General features: G+C 37.5%; 3 protein-coding genes across 4 annotated transcripts; all 3 read left to right on the top strand.

Moving 5' to 3' along the window:
- Positions 1-2036: 2036 nt before the first annotated feature.
- On the top strand, positions 2037-6914 carry LOC147817596 (lymphocyte antigen 75-like). The gene is made up of 5 exons (XM_087170210.1): positions 2037-2073; positions 3060-3425; positions 4238-4579; positions 6092-6189; positions 6314-6914. Exons 1-5 carry the CDS (start codon positions 2037-2039, stop codon positions 6398-6400), a joined length of 930 nt encoding a protein of 309 aa, XP_087026336.1. The 3' UTR covers positions 6401-6914.
- A 2723-nt stretch (positions 6915-9637) lies between these two features.
- LOC147817595 (macrophage mannose receptor 1-like) lies at positions 9638-13735 on the top strand. 2 transcript variants are annotated; one of them, XM_087170216.1, is made up of 6 exons: positions 9638-9696; positions 10287-10334; positions 10873-11280; positions 12069-12257; positions 12366-12457; positions 13124-13735. In XM_087170216.1, the coding sequence occupies exons 2-6, from the start codon at positions 10298-10300 to the stop codon at positions 13214-13216; spliced, it is 819 nt and encodes a 272-aa protein (XP_087026342.1). In that variant the 5' UTR covers positions 9638-9696; positions 10287-10297; the 3' UTR covers positions 13217-13735. The 2 variants fall into 2 exon arrangements, with proteins under 2 accessions (XP_087026342.1, XP_087026341.1); XM_087170215.1 differs by having other exon boundaries at positions 11913-12257.
- Positions 13736-16508: 2773 nt separating this feature from the next.
- Positions 16509-20078, top strand: LOC111644536 (C-type mannose receptor 2-like). The gene is made up of 6 exons (XM_087170214.1): positions 16509-16724; positions 16827-16877; positions 17188-17595; positions 18114-18452; positions 18559-18650; positions 19172-20078. Exons 2-6 carry the CDS (start codon positions 16838-16840, stop codon positions 19268-19270), a joined length of 978 nt encoding a protein of 325 aa, XP_087026340.1. The 5' UTR covers positions 16509-16724; positions 16827-16837; the 3' UTR covers positions 19271-20078.
- The last annotated feature ends 2543 nt before the right edge of the window (positions 20079-22621 follow it).

The raw sequence follows: 22621 nt of genomic DNA, 5'->3' as shown, positions 1-22621 counted from the left end.
ACAGATTTATGAACTTTGGACAGAGCCAGGCCAGCTGCCATATCTACCATAAAGACATGAGAGTGGTATCAATGGAATAAAATGAGTTAAAGTTTAAAAATAAAGCTACAACTGACTTAATCAGTTTTAAATCAAACTTTATTAATACCCAAATATGTCTCACCACCATTTATGACACAAAACATCAGACTGAAAGAGATTCTTGTTTACCAGTATTTTTTTCTCTTTGAACAGCACATCTCTATCATCATCAGATTTGAGTGGATGTTGACACTGTGTCATCAGTTAGATTTGAATGAATCATCTGTGGAGCTCTGAATGCAAATTATCTTAAGTTATCCGACTGTATTTTCACTGATGAGGTTCAAGAAAAGTTTGTCTGAGGCAAACACACAAATCACAAACAAATGAAGGTACCCTGTGTAGTTTATTTTTTCTACCATGAGTATCACAGTGGGGCAGTATCAAGGATATCCACAATGTGTTTTGGTGAGTAAAATTGAAGGTAGACAGAAGAAAACTCACAGCGCATCTTTAACTCATAAAATACAAAATGTACGAGAGGTGATCATTCAGGTAATAATAGTCAAAGAGATCCAGAAAAGTAAGATCCTAGAACAGACAGATATATTTAGTTGATTCCTGCTATTAAAGCATATAGAGGTGGTCTGCTAAATATTAATTGCCTTTTTTGTGTTCCTGTTGTTGAGTCCCTTTGTTCGACCTTTGTTCAAATCAGGCCTAAGACAAGTTGAGCGCTGATTCAATGAACACGTATTGCACATTATTTAATTAACTTCCTTTGCACCTGCATGTTTTAATACTAAGTGGAAAATCTCCCACCTCATTTATGACACATGAACATCAGACTGGAGATCGATGCTCACTAGTATTTTTCCAGTGCTTCACTCTGTGATCGCCACGTTTCCATCACCATTAGATCTCGGTGGATGTTGACTTAGTGAGTTCACTTGGATTTGAATGATTCATTTGGGGATTTTTGAATATCAAGACGATTTATTCACATTAAATCTTTCTACTTCTGTGGAAGAGAATGCTCTATGCTGAACTACAGACACATATTGATGTATAGTTCTCGTGACATGTAGAAAATATGGCCAGATAGTCACATACATATTTACTGTCTCTCATTATATCACATGTAGAATGAAGCAAACAATGGATAAGCTTTTTAACATCATTACATTTCTTTTCTGAAATCTATCTCCCTGTCAATAATTTCCTGTTTATAGTTTATATGGGATGATTTTGAAAAAGCCCAGAGAAACACATGGCTCACCACTTCTTTGTTTGTTTGTTTGTTTGTTTGTTTGTTTGTTTGTTTAACCAACAGGGGTGTGTCACAGTTATCTCATCCAGTCTGAAGAGTCGTAGTCACACAGTGCAGAGGAGACACAGCTGGCAACTGAGGAAACTTTGGTTTGGTGAGTTATCTTTTTTTGAAAACACTATCTTTTTTTTCGTTGTTGTAGTTTTTGTAACTCTCTTGCAGCTTAACTTTTTCTTTTTATTGGTGCAATAGAAAAGAGATGAATATAACTCAAATTACAGATTTTTAGTCATTTTGTCTAAAAAAAACAGTATACAAGATTGATTTAAGGATTTCTGATTCTTTCTCTCTCAGCTGAGAAGAACAGATTTAACCTTAATCCCAGTGACAAGTGATAAAAATAGAAAAGAGAGGGAAAAGACTTGAGCTTTGATTTAAAAAAAACAAAATCTACACAAGGTACAAAATGTTTAATGTAAGATGCTCTGCCTAAAACTGAGATATTAATCATAAGTGACAATATGCAATTCTTTGTTCATCTGTCAAAATTACAGCACATAAATAAAACCATGCTTGTTTAAGTCAGCTATTCAGCTGTTTGTATATTAGTATCAGGCTAAAATGTATAGGATTAGTATGAAAGTCGAAGTAAAGACAAAGTTATTAAATTACCTTTTAAGTGTGTCAGTGCTAATTCAGCTGTCATGTTGGCTCTTTCTTTCATCCACAGTTAATCACAGTCAGGATGGACGAGACAGTGTTTGTGATCCTGCTGCTCACAGGTGAGATTTGTTTGGTTTCTGAAGATTGATAAACGATATATTATTGGAACGAGCCATCATGTAGTGTGAGATTTTCCAGCTGTGACGTGAATAGATATGTAACTACTAGACAATAAATATGTCAATATATAATACATGTATTGTTTGTATCAGAAGTTATTTAAACCATAGGGAAGGTGGAGATTCTATTTTGTGGAGGAGACACAACATTGTAGTGTAATTATCATTAACAATAGATGGAATATGTGATCATGAGTTTGAAGGAACTGTTTAGTTTATATGTTCATTTTATGACTTGAAACATTAAATGACAGTTTGAGCCACAGGTGAATAGACATTTGGTGTGTTGGCATTAGCAGCAGCAGGATGGTGTCACCCACTGCAAGCGTCACCAACTGATTTTAATAGTTTTTGGACTGAAGTGCAGCTCTGTGCTGCCTCCCTACGGCAGAGAGCAGTTACTACAGAAACATAGAAGTTAATAAAAAGAAAAGGTTGGAGTGTTGGAGTCTTAATTTCATGACTGTTAATCACTGTCACTGACTTTAAACAGAATCTAAAAAAACAGATCAATCTATGTTTGGACAAACTAAACTTTCAACTTAATACAAGGCATTTTTTAAAAGTTTACCTTTGTTTTACGTAGCATACATCAGTGTGACCACTACTGATTAATAGGATTAGATTTTTTAAAATCGACTATTATAATGCATCCATGCACACTTATTGTTCAATGGTTTTAACTTCAAAAGTCACAAAGCATTGAACAACATGTCCCGGCCGGGTTCGTCACTTTTTTGCGGTTGTGTATTTGGTTGTGTTGTGTGCATTTGCAGCATATGTGTTGTCCAGTTGATGGAGATGTTTCCTGAATTTGTTTGCGTTTTGTTTGTTTGCATGTGTGTTTTTTTAAAGTTGCAGTGCGTTGAGCTTTCAGGGCCACTGCACTATTTCTTTGTAAAAGACACATCTACTTCCATCCTCAGGTTTCTGCATCACCTCCGCTCATTTCCCACACATCTACTACTTTATCGAAGAGCGTATGACTTGGTTTGAAGCACGAGATTACTGCCTCTCGAAGAACAGTGCAATAGCCCAAATATACAACAATGAATACCTCACCGAAATGATGAACACTCCAACCGGGGGGTACACAGACAAGGCCTGGATAGGGCTGTTTGAGAACACTTCAGAGTGGACCTGGGTGGATGGACAACTTGCCACATACTTCCACTGGAACACTGATCAGACAAACAGCACTAATGCCACCAAGTTTTGTGTGATCATGACTGACGGTGGATTCTGGAGCCACATCAGCTGCTCAAATGAGAGACCTTCTGTTTGTTTTAATGGTGGGTATCGACAAAAATTGGGGTAATTAAATATAGTAGTAGTGGCCTATAAGATCTTCTGGCTTCCTGTGCATTCACAGCAGCAGGGTCAAGGCAGTTGAGATAACTATGAGATTCCCTCATCAGTCCTAACTTTACTTGGGGATGCTACTTGGAGTTGTCTTGACCAATGTGTCATTCAGAGGTCACATTGTCTGAGCTGGCTTCATCACTGTCATGCTCCGATCCTGCTTTTAAATGATCTGATTCATGATCTAAACAGCACAAAAACAAATCGTTTGCTGAACTGCTGCCATCAAAACCATCCAATATTATAATCCATCCAATATAAGATATGACACTTATTAGAAAAACAATGACAATTTGACACAGAACATTGTTGACACAGCTTGAGGAATACCAAGAAGTTGGATGTTTCAGAGAAAGAAATGAATGAATTAAACAGAGTGTAATTTAAGGGTTAAGGGTTAATTAGTGACAGCTGTTTATCTTTTTTTTTTTTTTTCAACCCAACAGCAACATATACGTTTCTTTACTTTAAATGCCCAAACATTGTACTACCACTACTTGGTCTAAATACACTGACTCGTGACACTGCAGGTCTTTCCTTCATAATGCTGTCAGACTGTTTAACAAAAACACTCAGTCAATCACATACACCAGGAAACTGAGACTCACCATGTGCAATAATGTGCAATAACTAATACACGCATGTGCAGTGTACCTCATATGCTGCTATTTTTTAAATTCTTGTGCTACGTTGCAAATCTATGCAAAGCTATTTCTTCCGCTGCTTGTCTTCATCTCAACAGGTGATCGCTACGACATTGTTGAGACAGAAATGACTTGGGACGACGCAGAAAGCAACTGTGAAGTTCAGTCTTCAAATCTGGCCATAATCCCTGATAACAAGACAAATTCTGAAATCTCGCAGCTGCTGGAAAACATCACAGAGGTGTGGATTGGCCTCAGCAAAACTAGAAGTTGGTACTGGTTAACAACCGGAACTACAAAAGAATACACATTAATGAACTGGCAGAGCGGACGACCAAACGACCTGGATGGATGGGAAAGTTGTGGAGCTGTAGTGGTGAAAGATGGAACCTGGACCGATGAGCAGTGTGATGTGGCGTACCCTTTCTTCTGTATTGAAGGTAGGTATCAATGAAACTTTTCCCCCCTTTTTTTTTTAAGCTGGAGATAGATGCCAGAAATGACCCGCAGAATTCCTTTATTACAGAGTTTGGAAGGTTGATCCAGTCTTTATTCTGAAAATATTGTTGTTGCTCGGTGCCCATTTCGGTTTCTGCAACTGTCAATCAAACAGCACTGCCTGTCCTGTGACTTGGGTAATTTTGGATTTTCTCTTTAAGGTTGTGTTCTCTTCTTTTTCTGTTGAACTAAAGTGGTTCATGTTGCTCATACTATCTACCTGAAGCCCTGAAACAAACTGATACTGCTGCTGGCTGAAATCAATAAATCAATCAATCACTGGGTCTATAAAACGGCAGAAAACAGTGACAGGTGTTATGTATATATAACAGTGTGTTATGTTGTGATCAAATTGCCCAGCTTACTGAGATATTGAATTTACTGTCACATTAGACCAGGGATACCAGCAAATTGAGAGTTTGGCATTTTTGATTTAAAAATTGTTGAAAATCATTGAAAATAGTTGTAGATTATTTTTCTATTGTTGCAGATCTAACCCAAACACATAATAAATCTTTTCCTGTGCACATGAAAAGGCTCTCAGGCCTCTAGTTTCACATCAGGGTGATTTGGCAGTATGAGCTAGTGGCCTTAACCCTAATCCCAGCTATTGTTATATGAAACCTGGTGTTAACAAGACTAAAAAGGGCAGCATAACTGGAACTAATAAACTGCATTGGCTGTTTCTCTATCAGTCATCTCAGCTATTGGTTTAATGAATCTTAACTTACTCGTTCAACAGAACATTTATGAATATATACAATTTCAAGCCCTACATACTATTTTAGGCAATTTCAAACATCACTTTTATGTTTCAATACATTTCTTAAGTAAGTCATATATAATATTTCTACTTTTATTAATATTTATCTTTATCTGTTCAGTTAATTTATCCTATGGTAAGATATGTTCTGTTGCAGCTACTCAAAAGTGTTTTTTCTAAAGTTGTGGCTTTATGGAGGGGAACGTCAGTCAGTCCATCACTTTGGTCCAAATAGGACTGTCATGTAACTCTGTACATACATTCATGGTCACCAGAGGATAAATCGCCAACGACTATTGGATGGGTTGTCATGACATTTGGGATTTCTCGTCACTCGGCAATCATCTTGGCAACTCCCCTTCTGGCTTATGTGGGTGGGTGGGTTGGGGAAGGGAGGGATATGTGTAACACAACTGCCATCCCTCGCATTACTATTCAGGATTCTTTAAGTAATTTGACTCTTGACTCTTATAATATTTCTGATTTGAAATAACTTTGGTAATCCATTGACCTTTTATCTAGCACTGTTATCAGGTCAATTTTATTTATCAGGTCAAATTTTCATTTGTTTTTTCTTTACATTACCTTTGTAGGTAGTTGTGACCAAATATTATTTGCCATTTCTTGTCTTTCTAGTTTTTGGTTTTTCTTTTTTCTCTGAAGTCTCTACCTGTTTTTTGACCCTGTGCAGTTCACAAATTACGGATTACGGTGGTGAAGATGAAGATCAAGTCCAGCGGATCTTGGAGAATGGAAGATCCAACCTTCAGTGCTGAGCTGCAAAAGCAGGTACTGTGTGTGTGTGTGTGTGTGTGTGTGTGTGTGTGTGTGTGTGTGTGTGTGTGTGTGTGTGTGGCATACAAAGTACAAGAGAAAACAAAACACTTTCAGTATTATCTTTCTCCCTCTCCAGTTGCATGCTGCATTTGCCAATCAGCATATGACTGACTTCAAACTGACCTGGAAGAAGCCACCAGTGAAGCAGACGTATACACACTGATACAGTGATACACACACACTCTCACACACTCACACACACACACACACACACACACACACACACACACACACACACACACACACACAAATATACTTAATGAATATTCTCTAAACACTTAACTACTTTTGTGTTTGTTTAGTTGCTTGTTGAACCCAATAAAGCAGCTCCCAGCAAGATGCAAAACAGCATTGTTCATATAGAGAAGGTTAGTCTGGAAACAAAGCGAGTGCTTCAACACGTTTGTCCCCTTGTTTGTTAGAGACTGAAATCAGAGAAGCTCAGCTTCGCCATATAAATGTTATACTTTATGCAGGATTTGTTTAGTGTGAAAAATGACTGAACACTCACACAAAGTGGCTCATCTGCACTGTAAAGATGCAACTTTTCTGAGTTCAGTTTTTGAATTTATTTCCATTAGAAGCAGCATGTTTGATATAGTCAAAATGATCAGAGTTGAATCAACACCTCTCTAAAAGAGTTTTGACAAAAGCTGAACATTAAAACCTTCCTGAAGGTAGATTTATTTCGGGACTGTTGTATTAGTTTACATTAGTTTTAGCTATCTGTATCTAATAAACTGGCAACGCATTGTATAATCTAATAAACAATATAATAACAACGATGAAATCTGGTTAATTCAATTCAGTTCCTGAGTCACACATTTCATTGGTTTAAAATGACAGATGACAAATTGTTGTTTGTCGTGTTGCTCTTGTATGGCCCAGTATACTCGCTCGCACGCACGCACGCACGCACGCACGCACGCACAATTTTTATTCAAAGACGTGAGATAAATTTACCTCAGCAGGGAGCTTAACCTCTCTTAAAACAAAAGCACAGCAGCGCTACCAACCATTTACATTTCATTTCACTGGTTTGAATAGGAAATTGCCTCCATTGTTTAAACTTACATAAAAAGCAAACAATACTGTAATACACAGGTAGATTCATTCAAATGCTCTTGTCCATTCTTTTTGTACTCAATACTACAAGCATACAGGGATTTTTTAGACACTAATGTGCTTCCAGCTTTGTAGCAACAGTTTGGGGGAAGACCCTTTCCTGCTTCAACATGACAATGACCCCCACGCACGAAGCAAAGTCCTTTGAGAAATCATTCCCCAAGTTTGGTTTGGAAGAACTTGCCCAGAGCCTTGACTTCAACACCATCCAAGACCTTTTGGATGAACTGAACTCACCGGCCGTGAGCCAGACCCCATCACCAAACATCAGTGTTGGAGTTCACCAATACTCTGTAAGCTGTAGGTTGTAGGACTTTTATTTATGATGGATACATTGGATACAGTTCTCCAGCTATTCAGGACTCCAGAGTCTAGGTTTGATCCCGTCAATAAAAACTTTGCAACAACTATTTTGAAAGCATCAGTCTTCACAGATGTATTCGTAATATGCAAGTGTAATGCGGAGTTAGCAATGCTATCAAGCAGTCATTTTAAAAAAGCTGTAGGGACTGAATCAAGTTGGAGGTGGAAGACATCTTAAAAAAATCCACGACAGAAATGAATTTCACAATAGATTCCTTGAGTTCACTACAATGGGCATCAAGACCATTTCTTTCTGCTGCTCTACTTGCTCTCGTAACAACACGTATAGGGGTTTCTCAGGGGATTCTCTTGGACAATATTTTTCTAGTCTAATTAAGGGCAACTTTGTTTCAGGTATTTGTAAGGATATTATTAAAACCATTAACCATTTCATCCACTGAGCTACCGAAGCTATGTCAATCAAACGAAAGAATATCAAAAATGTTAAATGATTCAAGATTTAACATCTTACTGTTTCATCTTTAAGTTGAAGTGTAGGGTATTTGATCAAATGTAAAACTGAAAACAACCAGGTGAGATACAATGCATTGAAAACACAGGCCCCAAAGTACAATCTACAACAAAAGTGATTACACCTGTGATCTCCAATCAAGGCTACCTGCATGAACAAGGTTATAAAAGAACCTGTCTAATGCAACACAGCTCCACATGGTAGTGAACTGTAAGAAACCGGATTGTGAGACTTCATAAAGATGAGGGAGGGTACAAGAGTATCAACAGGCTACTGGTCATAAGCTGAAACACAGTTGCAGCAGTGGTTAGGAAGTATAGGACGAGCCATACGACCAATAACAGGAGGCACAGTGGTCGTCCTTGAAAAGTGACGTCACACACAGTTCACAATTTACACTACCTTGCATTGATAAACAGACAGGTAATTGCTTCTTGGCACCAGGATTATATGAGGAAATAGGTCAGTGACTGATCAGACAGAGTGAAGGACGTTGTGTGAGGTGAGTCTCTATGGATGAAAACCACTGCTCACACCATTACCGTAGAACATGAATAGAAGTCTATTCATTCTTTGATCAGAGGAAACCAAAATAAATTTGCTTAGATCAGATGTGGAGCACTGATACAGATGTTCATAGATGACATAACGAATGTAAATTTGCATACCCAAATACTGAATGAAAATATGACTCCCAGTCTCAACAGGCTTGGCATTAGATGAATTTTCCACCATGACTATGGCTCCAAAATACACAGAAATATAGTGTATAGTTTATAGTGTAAGGCAGAGCAAGAAAACCCTTCCAGCAAAGAGCAGCTGAAAAGAGTTGTTTGTGGAGAATGACAGAACATCTCAACAGATTTGTGTCAGACCAGTATAATCCAGATCTGTCATCAAAAATAAAGGCCGACATACAAAATGTTTTAAAAAAAGAAACTTAATTTCACTAATATTGAGAGTAGTTAATAGTTATAGTTTAATTAGTCAAAATGAATTGTCTTTAAATTAATTAAATAGACAGGATTTAATTAAATTACATGGACAGTGATATTGACCGGAGTTTTATATATATATATATATATACATATATACATATATAAAACTCCGGTGTAACAATTTTATTTTATATATATATGTATATATATATATATGTATATGTATATATATATATATATACATATATATATATATATACATATATACATATATATACATATATACATATATATACATATATACATATACATATATATATATATACATATATATATAAAATAAAATTGTTACAGTGATCAGGCAAGGTTTCTGTAGACCCAGGATTATAAAACTGTGACAAAATGTCAACATTTTTGAGAGGTTATCTTTTCCTCATTTGAATATTAAAATATGATTATGTAAAAATGCAGCACAGAGCTGGATACTTCACAGAAAGGGGAGCAGATACTTCCTTGAAAAGATTCCAGTTTTACTTAATTCAAATGCTGGATTTGTTACATGTGAGTACATTTTCTATTTATTCCTAGTTATTATTATCATAATTAATATTATTATCATCATTATTATTATTATCATTGTTATCATTATCAAATTGACTCTTTTTTGCTTTTACCTTCACTACTTTTACAATAATAATAATAATAATAATAATAATAATAATAATCAGTTACAATATTATATTATATTTGATCAAGCTGTCATTTGATCAACTTGAAATGGATATTGGTAATGTTGTTATTTTAGTTTGACGTTGTGGAATTGAACCTTTTAACAAACTCAGGTTCTCAGTGTGAATCACCAACATATTTTTTACCTAGTAATTTTAATATTTTTAAAATGCCTTTGAAACACGCTAGAAATACATTTACATTTACTAATTACAATTTACAACACCTATAATCCACTACAATTAGTTTGTAAATATTGGACCACGTTGAAAACCATTGTCAAGCTGGTTCAAAATGTAGCATGTCTTGTACGTATGTAATTGTTTAATGCTTTAATCTCTGCTGTCCTAGAAGATGCTTGATACTTCATACTTTTCTTTTTATTACTTTTTTACTTCCATTTTTTTCTTTTTACTTTTCAGTGATACCAGAAATGGACTGTTCAGAGCTTTTGATTTTTGTCTTCTTTGGTAAGAGTTCTGATTGCTTTAATTTCACGTTGATGGTTTTTGGTTTCCAGATCATATGCACCATAAAACAGCTGGTAAATTCAGGCCTATAAGAGAAATTTCATAGGAGCAGCAAAGCCATTTGAAAACCTCTGACCATTCTTAATACTAGTTTTACAGAAAATGTCAGGAGTATTAACTCATAACCAGCTCTCATTTGTATGGACTCATTTTGAAATTGTCTTCTGTTTTGAAAAACATTTTTCTTCACTAAAAGTTACCCATATAGGATTTGAACACCTTTGAGTCCAGGATGTGCAAAACTGTTTGTGGGTAACAATATGAATGGTTTTCTTTTTTGTCATTTACTTGCCATTTGGTTTGTTAGATGCTGAAATATAAATCTGTGAACAAATGAAGTGAACAATTAAACGAACAGTAATTCAAAGATTAGACATTTTCTATTGTACAACTAAAAAAAATGAAAAGAAAGGGATAAAAATCCTTTAAACAGTATTGAGATCAACAAATAAATATGTCCTCTACCATCAACCCTTAGGATTTGGCCTCACCTTCTGCTCTCAAGCCCACTTTTATGAGTACCACTATGTCAACCGGCCAATGACCTGGACCGAGGCTCAGCGTTACTGCAGAGAGAAACACACTGATCTGGTGACCATTGAGAGCGCTGAGGACATGAGCAAGTTGAAGAGATCAAATTCCCACACCGGGTTGTCATGGATTGGACTGACTGATGACCCAAAATCCTGGAAGGGAGTTATGGGCAATGATGTAAACTCCTGGAGATGGTCAGCAACTGGTGAAACGGCAAAAACTGATTACCAGAACTGGGCCCCCAATGAGCCAAATTATGGTCAAGTACGTGAGACCTGTGGTTTTATAGATGATAATGGACTATGGCTCGATGGAGGCTGTTCAGATAGATTCCATTTTTTTTGCTTCAATGGTAAGAATAAAATTGTGTTTACTTATTTAAAGATAACAAGGTTGAAAAGCAGCATATAACTGTCCTCTGTGGCTGAAAGTTTCAAGTGTGTATGGGGGTGGTCAGAAGTATGATGTATTGCACCTGTAATCACACCCTCAGTGATGTCACAGTGTACTGACACACCCTACAGTCCCCTTTAACATCACTATAGCAAGGTGAGATGTTAAACCACTGGAGCAAACAAGATTTTCAGCTGCTGCCGAGTTGGTCTTCAACCTTTTTGTTGAAGATCATTTGCATGCAGACACACACATACACAGTCTTCTTCCATTATCGCCATGACATAATGTATTACCTAGCCCCTTAACCTAACCGTAGTCATCACAAAAAAAATACCTAGCTTTAATTCTTGAACTAACTCTTCTAACACTTTTGACCTGTGACCAGTTTAATCTTGCCCACATCAAAGTATTGTGACTCCTAAATTTAGATGTGTCAAAAGGCAATGTATATAGACGGGGGAATAAAAATCAACATTCGTAACCTTATCTACTCATCTCTGCATGACTATGTTGTAAGCTTTGACACACTTCCATCACCTCACAGCTAATGCTGCTGCTCACACTAGCTTTACTTTTCCTCTACTGTAGATACAAATCCTCCGGGCCAGAAAATATATACTTTAATTGGCATTCTTCGGACATGGTCGGATGCCCAGACTTACTGCAGAACAAACCACAAAGACCTGGCTATGATTGAGAATGCTCAGGAAAATGCAGAGGTGATGTCAAAGTTTCCATCTGCAGGTCGGTGGTGGATTGGCTTGTACCGGGTACCGTGGAGATGGTCGGACAACAGCAACAGCTCCTTCAAAAACTGGCAAAGCGGACAGCCTGATGTCTATTACAAGGACGAGCACTGTGTCGCTGAGAATTCAGACCATGATTGGGCTGATGTGATGTGTACTGATATAAATTTCTTCTGGTGCTATAAAGGTGAAAAATATATATATATATCTCATAAATGCTTTTTCTGCTTTTTCCTCATAACGCAATAATATTTCCCTCCTTGGTTTGTGGATATATGTTTGTCGGACTGTTCAGACCTGAGAGTGAAGAACACCATGGTGAGGATGAAGATTCAGACTACTGCTAACCTTTCAGATCCAGCTATTCATGCCCAGATTCTCCAGCAGGTAAAACTCCACCCTGTCCCTTCACAACTAAATCTCAGGCATTAGAACTTCTGTCCTTCCATCTGATCAGTTCCATGGATCAGATCTCACACTCTGTCATATCAGACCTCAGCAGACTTAACACCTCAGGCCTCAAGGATGATCTCTGGAATCATGTCATGGACAGACAGAAATGCTCAGAATCAGACCTCAGATATCAGATCACAGACATCAGACCTCATGACCACATGTTACGCATCAGACCTCAATGATACTGACCTCAAGGGCTCGATCTCAGTATAAGATTTCATGGATCAGACCTCGAGCACTAGATGTCAAAACCAGATCTCAGTTATCAGACCTCAAGGTACAGACCATTACAACCAGATATCAGGACTCAGACTTCAGCCTCAGACAAAAACTGAGCTATATTGACACAAAGGACAACAATCAAAACAGCTCTGACTGTTGACTCTGATAACTCCCTACAAGGAGAGTAACAGCCCTCAAGTAAAGCTGCTTTCAATTGGCAAATATAACACATTACATTAATAATGTTTATTGTGTGAAATATGTCAAATGCTACAATAATACTTGGAAGTATTTTCTGTTTTATGAAGATAGATTTCCAAAATACTTGTATCATTCAGATAATGATCTTCTAATGTCACCTTAATTCCCTCTCAGCTAGGTGAAAGGTTCAAGACTTTACGGAGTGACGTTAAACTGAGGTGGGTGACTGAACCCGAAAAACAAGAGGAAGAGACTGATGAAGGCTGAATTATATAGTTCTACGAGCTACAAACACACAATGCAGGCAACCAAAATTTATGTAGTTTGACTTTGTTAACCAAATCTAGTAGATCAAATCCTCTATCATTAGACTCGCTGTAAAACAAAGCCTCTCGTAATCTTAATCTTCTTTCAAAGAATTACATGCACTATCTAGCATAAGTTAAAAGTAACTAACCACCAGCCTGAAAACCAGTGTCATCTGTTGTGAGTGATCAAGGTATAGGCTCAATAAAATAGTCAAATATGTCTTAATATATGAAAGATTGAGGGTCATTTTTAACCTCAAACTTTCTGGTTATTCTTTCTTTCATGTTATCTTACTTATTCAGTCATGTCTGTTGTAAACTGTTTTGCTTAACTATTTTGTTTTTTTTGTCTTTCTTTTTATAGATATACTTTTTTTTCTCTATGATAGGTCTGTAGTATAAAAAAATGAAATACTTTAGCTGAAATTCATGGCTTCCTTTTGTTGTCTACTTAATAAAGTCAGTGTGCTGCATACAATTTCCTTATGATCTCTTCTTATGTCATACATGTAATTTATTTTGTCCCTCAATCCATCTTCAGGCTTTGAGACTCAATTAAAAAGATATAAACCATGAAGGAACAGCAAACACACAAACATTGCCCTTTCAGCTGCCCTGAAATAAAACAAGAATCTTGACAACCTCATTATGTACTCTTTTGTTGTATAAGAATTATAAATCTTTTAACAGCCTGATGCACAATGATTTATATAAGAGAAAGTACCTCAATGTGGTACACACATTAGAAATTCAGTTCAGGTGCCTCCCATTTCTTTTGATCATCTTTGAGATGTTTCTACACCTTGACTGGATCCCACCCATAGTTAATACAGCTGATTGGACATAATTTGGAAAGGCACACAACTGTCTATACGAGGTCTCACAGCTGACAATTCACATCAGAGCAAAAATCAACCAATGAGGTGGAAAGCACTGCTGTAGCAACAGGTGCGTCAGGATGAGGGCCTGCCATTGACTCACATACAAGCTCAATTGGTGAAGAAGAGGGCTCTTTAGCTAGCTAGGTAGCCTAGCTAAGTGGTTTTTGTCACAGGGTACACAATTACATGTTATTATACATCTATGCACAGAAAGAAAGTGGAATTACCTTAATAGCATAAACAACCATATGTTCCAGCATCAAACCCACAACCACAGAGAGCCTGCAACAGCAAAGGGCATGCCCATTCTCACTGTGACACACCTGTGGCTTTGCTGTGGAGCTCAGCCTTCCTCTGGAACTATGGATAAAAGGAATTCAAACTGCATTCATAAAAAATATGTATAGATCATAAAATTGCCACAGTGATCTGGCAAGGTTTCTATACACCCCAGATTATAAAAATAAGTAACAAAACATCTAACTTTTTGAAGACCAAACATTATGTTTACATAATGGGTTAACTTTCCTAATTTGGATATTTAAATATGAGTATGTCAAATGCAGAACAGCACTGGATAATTCTCAGAAAGGAGAGAAGACATTTGCTCGCGGAGATTCCAACTACGGTTAATTTCAAACGCTGCATTTTTTTTTTACATGTGAGTATCAACATTATCAATTTCAAATATAAGTTGTTAATATTGTTATTTTAATTTTAAATTGGGAAATTTAGCCTTTTGACAAAATCATTTTCCCAGTGTGAATCACCTACAAACGTTTCAACCAGTAATTTCAATATTTTTTAAAATTCCTTTGAAACACACCAGAAATAAATTTACATTTATTATTTACAATCTATTCTAAACTACTACAACTAATTTATACATATTGGACCATAGTCAAGCCTGTTCAAAATGTCACGCCCTCTACATATGTTATTGTTTAAGATGGATTTTTCTTTGTCTGCTGTACTGGTAAATAAAACCTCAGGCATCAGAACTTCTGTCCATCCAACTGACCATTTTCCAGGGTCAGATCTCAGAATCCGTTTAAGGATTAGACCTTAGGCATCAGATCTCAGGATCTCAGGATCGGACCTTAGGCATCAGATCTCAAGGATCAGAGCCAAGGCATCAGGCATCTGTATCAGACCTGAGGCATGTAACCTTACAACCAGATCTAAGGAACCAAACCACAGCACACCTGAGGCCTCAAGGGTGATCTCTAGCATCATGTCATGTTCAGACCTGGAGAATCAGACAGAAGTGCTCAGACTTCACAAACACATCTTCAGAATCAGACCTCAACGGCTAGATCTCAATATAAGATTTCAGGGATCAAACCTCGATCAGCAGGATTTGATCTCAGGCATCAGACCTCTGGGTAAAGACCCATACAACCAGATATCAGGCATTAGACCATCAGAATCACACCTCTGTGTGAGACCTCAAACATCACATCTAAGGATCAGACCTAGAGATAAGACCTCATGGCCAGACCTTAGGATCAGGTCTCTGGCTCAAACCTTATAAATCAGACTTTAAGAATCAGATTTCAGTAACAGGCATCATGAATCAAATGGCCTCAGACAAAAAAAAAAAACAAAAAAAAAACTATATTGACACAAAAGAGAACAATCAAAACAGCTCTGACTGTTGACTCTGATGACTCCCTACAAGTAGGTAACATTCCTCAAGTAAAGCTGCCTTCCATTGCTAAATACAACACGACATTAATGTCAAATGCTACAATAATACTATGGTATTTTCTGTTTTATGAAGCTAGATTTCCAAAATGCTTGTATCATTCAGATAATGGTCTTCTAATGTCACTTTTATTCTCTCTCAGCTAGGTGGAAGGTTCCAGACTTTACGGAGTGACGTTAAACTTTTGCCAGCATCAAACCCACAGCCACAGAGAGCCTGCAACAGCAGAGGACACACCCATTCTCATGGTAACCACAGCCTGTGGCTTTGCTGTTGCAACTCTGCCTTCCTCTGGAGAAATGGATCACAAGGAATTCAAACTGCATTCATAAAAAATATGTATAATAAAATTGTCACAATGATCTAGCAAGGTTTTGGTAGACCCCAGATTAAAAATCTGTCACTGAAAGTCTAATTTTCTGATGACCAAACATTAAGGTTATATAAGGGGTTACCCTTGGTTCATTTCAAAGGCTGGATTTTTTACATGCGAGTATATTTTATTTAATGAACTTTTTTTGTTTTGTTTTGTTTTTACTTTCAATAATGTTACAATAAATGTACCATTGTTTGGAAAATTAATCAAATTTATAAACTTCAAATGTATATTGTTATTTAAGTTTGTTTAAGTTGTGGAAATGAACCTTTTGACAAACCTACAGTTTCCCAGTCTGAATCACCTACATACGTTTCACACAGTAATTTTTAAATTTTTAAAATGCCTGCGAAACACAACAGAAATGCATTTACATTCATTATTTATTTACAATTTGTATCTACTATTTATCTACCTTTTTTACAGATATTGGACCAAGTTGAAAACCATAGTCAAGCTTGTTGGAAATGTAGCATGTCTTGTACGCATGTCATTGTTTAAGGTGGGTTTTTGCATTAATATCTGCTATCCTGGTAAATGCTTGATACTTCATACAATTTTTTACAATGTTTTTACTTATACTTTTTTTCTTTTTACTTTTCAGTGAAATCAGAAATGGACTGTACAGAGCATTTGATTTTTGTCTTCTTCTTTGGTAAGAGTTCTGTTGATCACCTATCTTCTCATTTTAAAAATCATCTTCAGTTTTGAAAAGGTTTTTCCTTCACTAAAAGTTATCCATATCTGACTCAAAGTTAAAATTGCAATACATTTATTTCTGAGATATGCAATACTGTTTTTTGGAAACAATAACTGTTTTCTATTTATCTTTTTTTTCATTATATGAACTTCAAAGTCAACAAAGAAACATTAATTTAAAGTTGAGACATTTTCTATTGTAAAACTATATAAAACATGATTTTTACAGTTTACAACTAAATATGTCCTCCATCATCAACCCTCAGGATTTGCTCTCACTTCCTGCTCTCGAATCCATTTTTATGAGTACTACTTTGTCAACCTGCCAATGACCTGGACCGATTCTCAGCGTTACTGCAGAGAGAAACACACTGATCTGGTGACCATTGAGAGCGCTGAGGACATGAGCAGGTTGAAGAGACCAGGTGCTCGCACCACTTGGTCATGGATTGGACTGACTGATGACCCAAAATCCTGGAAGGGAGTTATGGGCAATGATGTAAACTCCTGGAGATGGTCAGCAACTGGTGAAACCTCAGGAACTGATTACCACAGCTGGTACCCCACTGAGCCAAATAATATTGGTGGAAATCAGAAATGTGTGTTTGTTAAAAGACAGGGAACATGGGCCGATCAAGACTGTTCAGTTAAATTGGCTTTTCTTTGCTTCAACGGTAAGAAATATTTTGTATTTACTTATTTAAAGATTACCAGGTTGAAGAGCAGTGCATAACTGTAAAGGTTTCAAGTCTGTTTGGATGTGGTCAGAAGTATGCTAAATTACACCTGTAATAACCCTGCTCACTGATGTCAGAGTGTAGTGACACATACTACAGTAAGCTTTAACATCACTATAGCAAGATGAGATGTTAAACCACTGGAGAAAACAAGATTTTCAGCTTTAATTGACAGAGTTTTTAACTTATTTGTTCTTGCTGTCAGGGACAGACTTCAAGACATGTTCACACACACACACACATACATACACACACACACACACACACACACACACACATACACACACACACACACACACACACACACACAAAAGTAAAAGTTCTGTTGAGTATTTGATGTGTATCTTATAAGTTGATTTGTATTTAAAATCTTAATCTGTAAAGTAACACTTCCATCACCTCACAGCTAATGCTGCTGCGCTTCTCACACTAGCTTTACTTTTCCTCTATTGTAGATACAAATCCTCCAGGCCAGAGAACATATACTGCAATTAACAATCCACTGACATGGAAGGATGCCCAGACTTACTGCAGAACATACCACACAGACCTGGCTATGACCGAGAATGCTCAGGAAAATGTAGAGGTGATGTCAGTGATGTCAACAGATATTGCGTGGATTGGCTTGTACAGAGAACCATGGAGGTGGTCCGACAACAGCAGCAGCTCCTTCACAAACTGGAAAAGCGGAGAGCCAGATAACTATGGGGGCGAGAACTGTGCGGCTGAGAATTTAGACCATGGTTGGCATGATCTGAAATGTGACTATAAAATTTCCTTCTGTTGCTATAAAGGTGAAAAAATATATATACATCTCATAAATGCGTCTCTGCTTTGTTCTCACGATGCAATAATATTTCCCTCCTTGGTTTGTGGATATATGTTTGTCATACTGTTCAGACCTGAGAGTGAAGAAGACCATGGTGAGGATGAAGATTCAGACTATTGCTAACCTTTCAGATCCAGCTACTAACACCCAGATTCTCCAGCAGGTAAAACTCCCTCCTGTCCCTACACAACTAAATCTCAGACATCAGAACTTCTGTCCGTCCATCTGATCAGTTCCCAGTTCTCAGAATCTGTGTGAGGATCAGACCGCAGGCATATAACCATACGACCAGATCTCAGGAATAAGACCTTAGTTCTTAGTTCCCAAGATCAAACCTCGGCAGACTTCACACCTGAGGCCTTGGGGATGATCTCTGGCATTATATGTCATGACCAGACCTCATGAATCAGACAAGTACTCAGAATCAGACCTCAATGATCCTGACCTCAAGGGCTAGATCTCAGTATAGTATTTCAGGGATCAAACCTCAAGCAGCAGAATTTGATCTCAGGCATCAGACCTCAGGATCAGTACCCAGTCTCACACCTCTTTGTGAGACCTCACACATCGCACTTAATGATCAGACCTCAGGGAAATTACCTCATGGCCAAACCTCAGGATCAAATGTTTGATATTGTATCATGCAGATAATGGTCTTCTAATGTCACCTTTATTCCCTCTCAGCTAGGTGAAAGGTTTGAGACTTTACGGAGTGACGTCAAACTGAGGTGGGTGACTGAACCCGAAAAACAAGAGGAAGAGACTGATGAAGCCAGTGGCTAATGTAATGGATTATATTTTTCTACAAGCTACAAAGACAAAAAGCAGGGAACCAAAATTTATGTAGTTAGACTTTGTTAACCAAATCTAGTAGATCAAATACTCTATCATTAGACGCACAGTGAAACAAAACATGGTGTAATCTTCACTGATCTTCTTGCAAAGAATTACATGCACTATCTAGCACAAGTTAAAATTAACTAACCACCGGCCTGAAAACCAGTTTTTCGCTGTCCTCTGGTGGAAAGTTTCATGTCAGCATCATGATGAGTGTCACCAGAAACATGTTCTGCTGCACCTGAATCTACACACAACAAAGATGTCACGGGGTACTTGAATACACTTGTATGTCACTGCAGCAAGGTGAAAAGTTAAACCAATGGAGTTTCAGCAAAGATAAAAGTTTCATTGGGTGTTACTTTTTAACTATCCATTTTCTCTGTTTTATGTGCAAGCACTGTTAGAAATGTTTTAGAGATTACAATAGAATGAGTGAATAAAAAAATACTAACGTCAGCGATAATAGCTGTTGATTTAATCACAGATACTCTTTTCATCCATTGTGAGTGATCATGGTAGGCTCAATAAAACACTCAAAGGTGTAATAGGTAATGTATCCTCTAACTTGTCCTCCTTGCATGAATTCAGGACACTGATTATTCTTTGATGTTATATTATTATTCAATTTTTGTGTTTTGCTTGCCTTTTATTTATTCTTAGTTTTTTCTTGTCTATGAGAGGTCGTCTATAGTATCACAAAATGACGTTTCCTGTCAATGCCTACTTAATAAAGTCAGTGTGCAACATACAATTCGCTTATGATCTCTTATTATGTCATACATGGAATTTACTTTCTTCATAAATGCATTTTAGTGGCTTTTACTGTCAATTAAAAAACTTTCCTGTGAATCTATAAACCACAAAGGAAAGCACAAAACATCAAATCGTAATTTGGAGGGTGGTTTAGCACTTCGTACTTTTTTAATGTCTTGGTTTTGTAATACTGGCCAATACACAAATGTTGCCCGTTAAACTTGCTTGACATTGTGCAAGAATCATGACAACTCCATCATGTACTCTTTTGTCTTATAACAATTATAAATCATCTAACAGTCTTGTACACATTTTATAAAAGAGAAAGTATTTCAATGTACAATATATTTGTATGTACTAGAAATTCGTTTCAGGTGCGTCCCATTCTTTTGATCATCTCTGCGATGTTTCTATACCTTGATTGGATCCCACCCATGGTTAATTCAGCTGATTGTACATAATTTGTAAACGGTACAAAATTTGTCATTTGGAATGGCACACAACTGTCTATACAAGGTTTTATATCTATGTATATACAGTGGTATGAAAAAGTTTAAGCAACCCTCTGAGACTGCTTAATAATTTACTCCGTCTTCAAAGAAAATTATCACAGTGGCATGCCATTCATTTTCTAATAAAAGCTGAGTACTGGGGTATTTTCCAGACAAAGATTTTTAGTCTAGCAATATTAAGTTGCATGAAATTAAATCAGACGTGAAAAATAGGCTGTGCAAAAATTTGGGCACCCTTGTCATTTTTTTGATTTGAATACCTGTAACTACTTAGCACTGATTAATTGGAACACAAAATTGGTTTGGTGAGATCATTAAGCCTTGAACTTCATAGACAGGTGCATCCAATCATGAGAAAAGGTATTTAAGGTGGCCAATTGCAAGTTGTTCTTCTCTTTGACTCTCCTCTGAAGATTAGCAACATGGGGGCCTCAAAACAACTCTCAAATGACCTGAAAACAAAGACTGTTCAACATTATGGTTTAGGGGAAGGCTACAAAAAGCTATCTCAGAGATTTCAGCTGTCAGTTTCCACTGTGAGGAACATAGTAAGGAAATGGAAGACCACGTTTACATTTTACCTAATAAGTTTACATCCGTCACATCCTAAACACCCCCTAGCAAATGAAAATGACATCCTGGACAAAAACGACTTCCGACCGCTGCCCGTTGAGTTGCATCCAAAGGCGGAGGATCCAATGCCCACTACTCACCACCCGTGTTCCCGAAAAGATCTCTTCAACTGAACATACAGTGCATACAGAAAGTTTTTAGACCATTTCAAGTTTTCCACATTTTGTTATGTTTCAGACTCATCTCAAAATGGATTCAATTCATTTTTTTCTCATCAATCTACACACAATACTACACAATAACAAAGCAAAAACAAGTTTTTGGAGTGTTTTGTTAATTTACTAAAAATGAAAGACTGAAATATTCCATTTACATAATTATTCAGACCCTTCACTTAGTACAGCCTGAAGTCCTCTTGTGAACGATCCTACAAGCTTGGCACACCTTTCTTTTGGAAGTTTTTCACATTCTTCTTGGCAGAATCATTCAAGCTCAACCAGGTTGGATGGGGAGCGTCGGTGCACAGCCACTTTCAGATCTCTCCAGAGATGCTCTGTTGGGTTCAGGTCTGGACTCTGGCTGGGCCACTCCAGAACTTTCACAGAGTTTTCCCAAAGGCACTCCTGTGTTTTCTTGGCGGTACAGTTTGGGTTGTTGTCTTGTTGAAATATAAACCTTTGCCGCAGCCTGAGATCCAGAGCGCTCTGGAAAGGGTTTTCACTCAGGATTGCTCTATATTTTTCTGCATCCATCTTTCCCTCTATCCTGACTAGTCTCCCAGTCCCTCTCACAGAAAAACATCCCCACAGCATGATGCTGCCACCACCGTGTTTGACTGTAGGGATGGTATTAATGAGGTGATGCTCAGTGCCTGGTTTCTTCCACACACACCGTTATGAATTGTGGCCACATAGATCAATCTTCATTTCATCAGACCAGAGGATATTGCTTCTAATGGTCTGAGAGTCGTTCAGGTGCTTTTTGGCAAACTCCCGGCGGGCTGTCATTTGCCTTTTAGTGAGGAACAGCTTCTGCCTGGCCACTCTACCATAAAGGGCTGATTAGTGGAGTGCTGCACAGTGCTGTTGTCCTTCTGTAAGGTTCTCCCATCTCCACAAAGGAACTCTGGATGTCATTCATAGTGACCATTGGGTTCTTGGTTACCTGTCTGACCAAGGCCCTTCGCCCCCGATCACTCGATTTGGCTGAGCAGCCAGATCTAGCAAGACTGTTGGTGGTTCCAACTCTCTTCCATTTGAGATTGATAGAGGCTACCGTGCTCTTGGGCACTTTCAATGCTGCAAAAATTTTCTTGTATCCTTCCCCAGATCAACAGTATATCTCGACACAATCCTATCTCGCAGGTCTACGGACAATTCTCTCGACCTCATGGCTTGGTTTTCACTCTGACATACACCATCAACTGTGAGACCTTATATATACAGGTGTGTGCCTT

Source organism: Seriola lalandi, unplaced genomic scaffold, assembly GCF_002814215.2.
Source record: "Seriola lalandi dorsalis isolate HSWRI2012SDOR001 ecotype SW California unplaced genomic scaffold, Sedor1 jcf7180002054934, whole genome shotgun sequence".
Classification (NCBI taxonomy): Eukaryota; Metazoa; Chordata; class Actinopteri; order Carangiformes; family Carangidae; genus Seriola; species Seriola lalandi.
The sequence above is the reverse complement of the archived record's forward strand: the minus strand, read 5'-3'. Positions and strand labels throughout refer to the sequence as shown.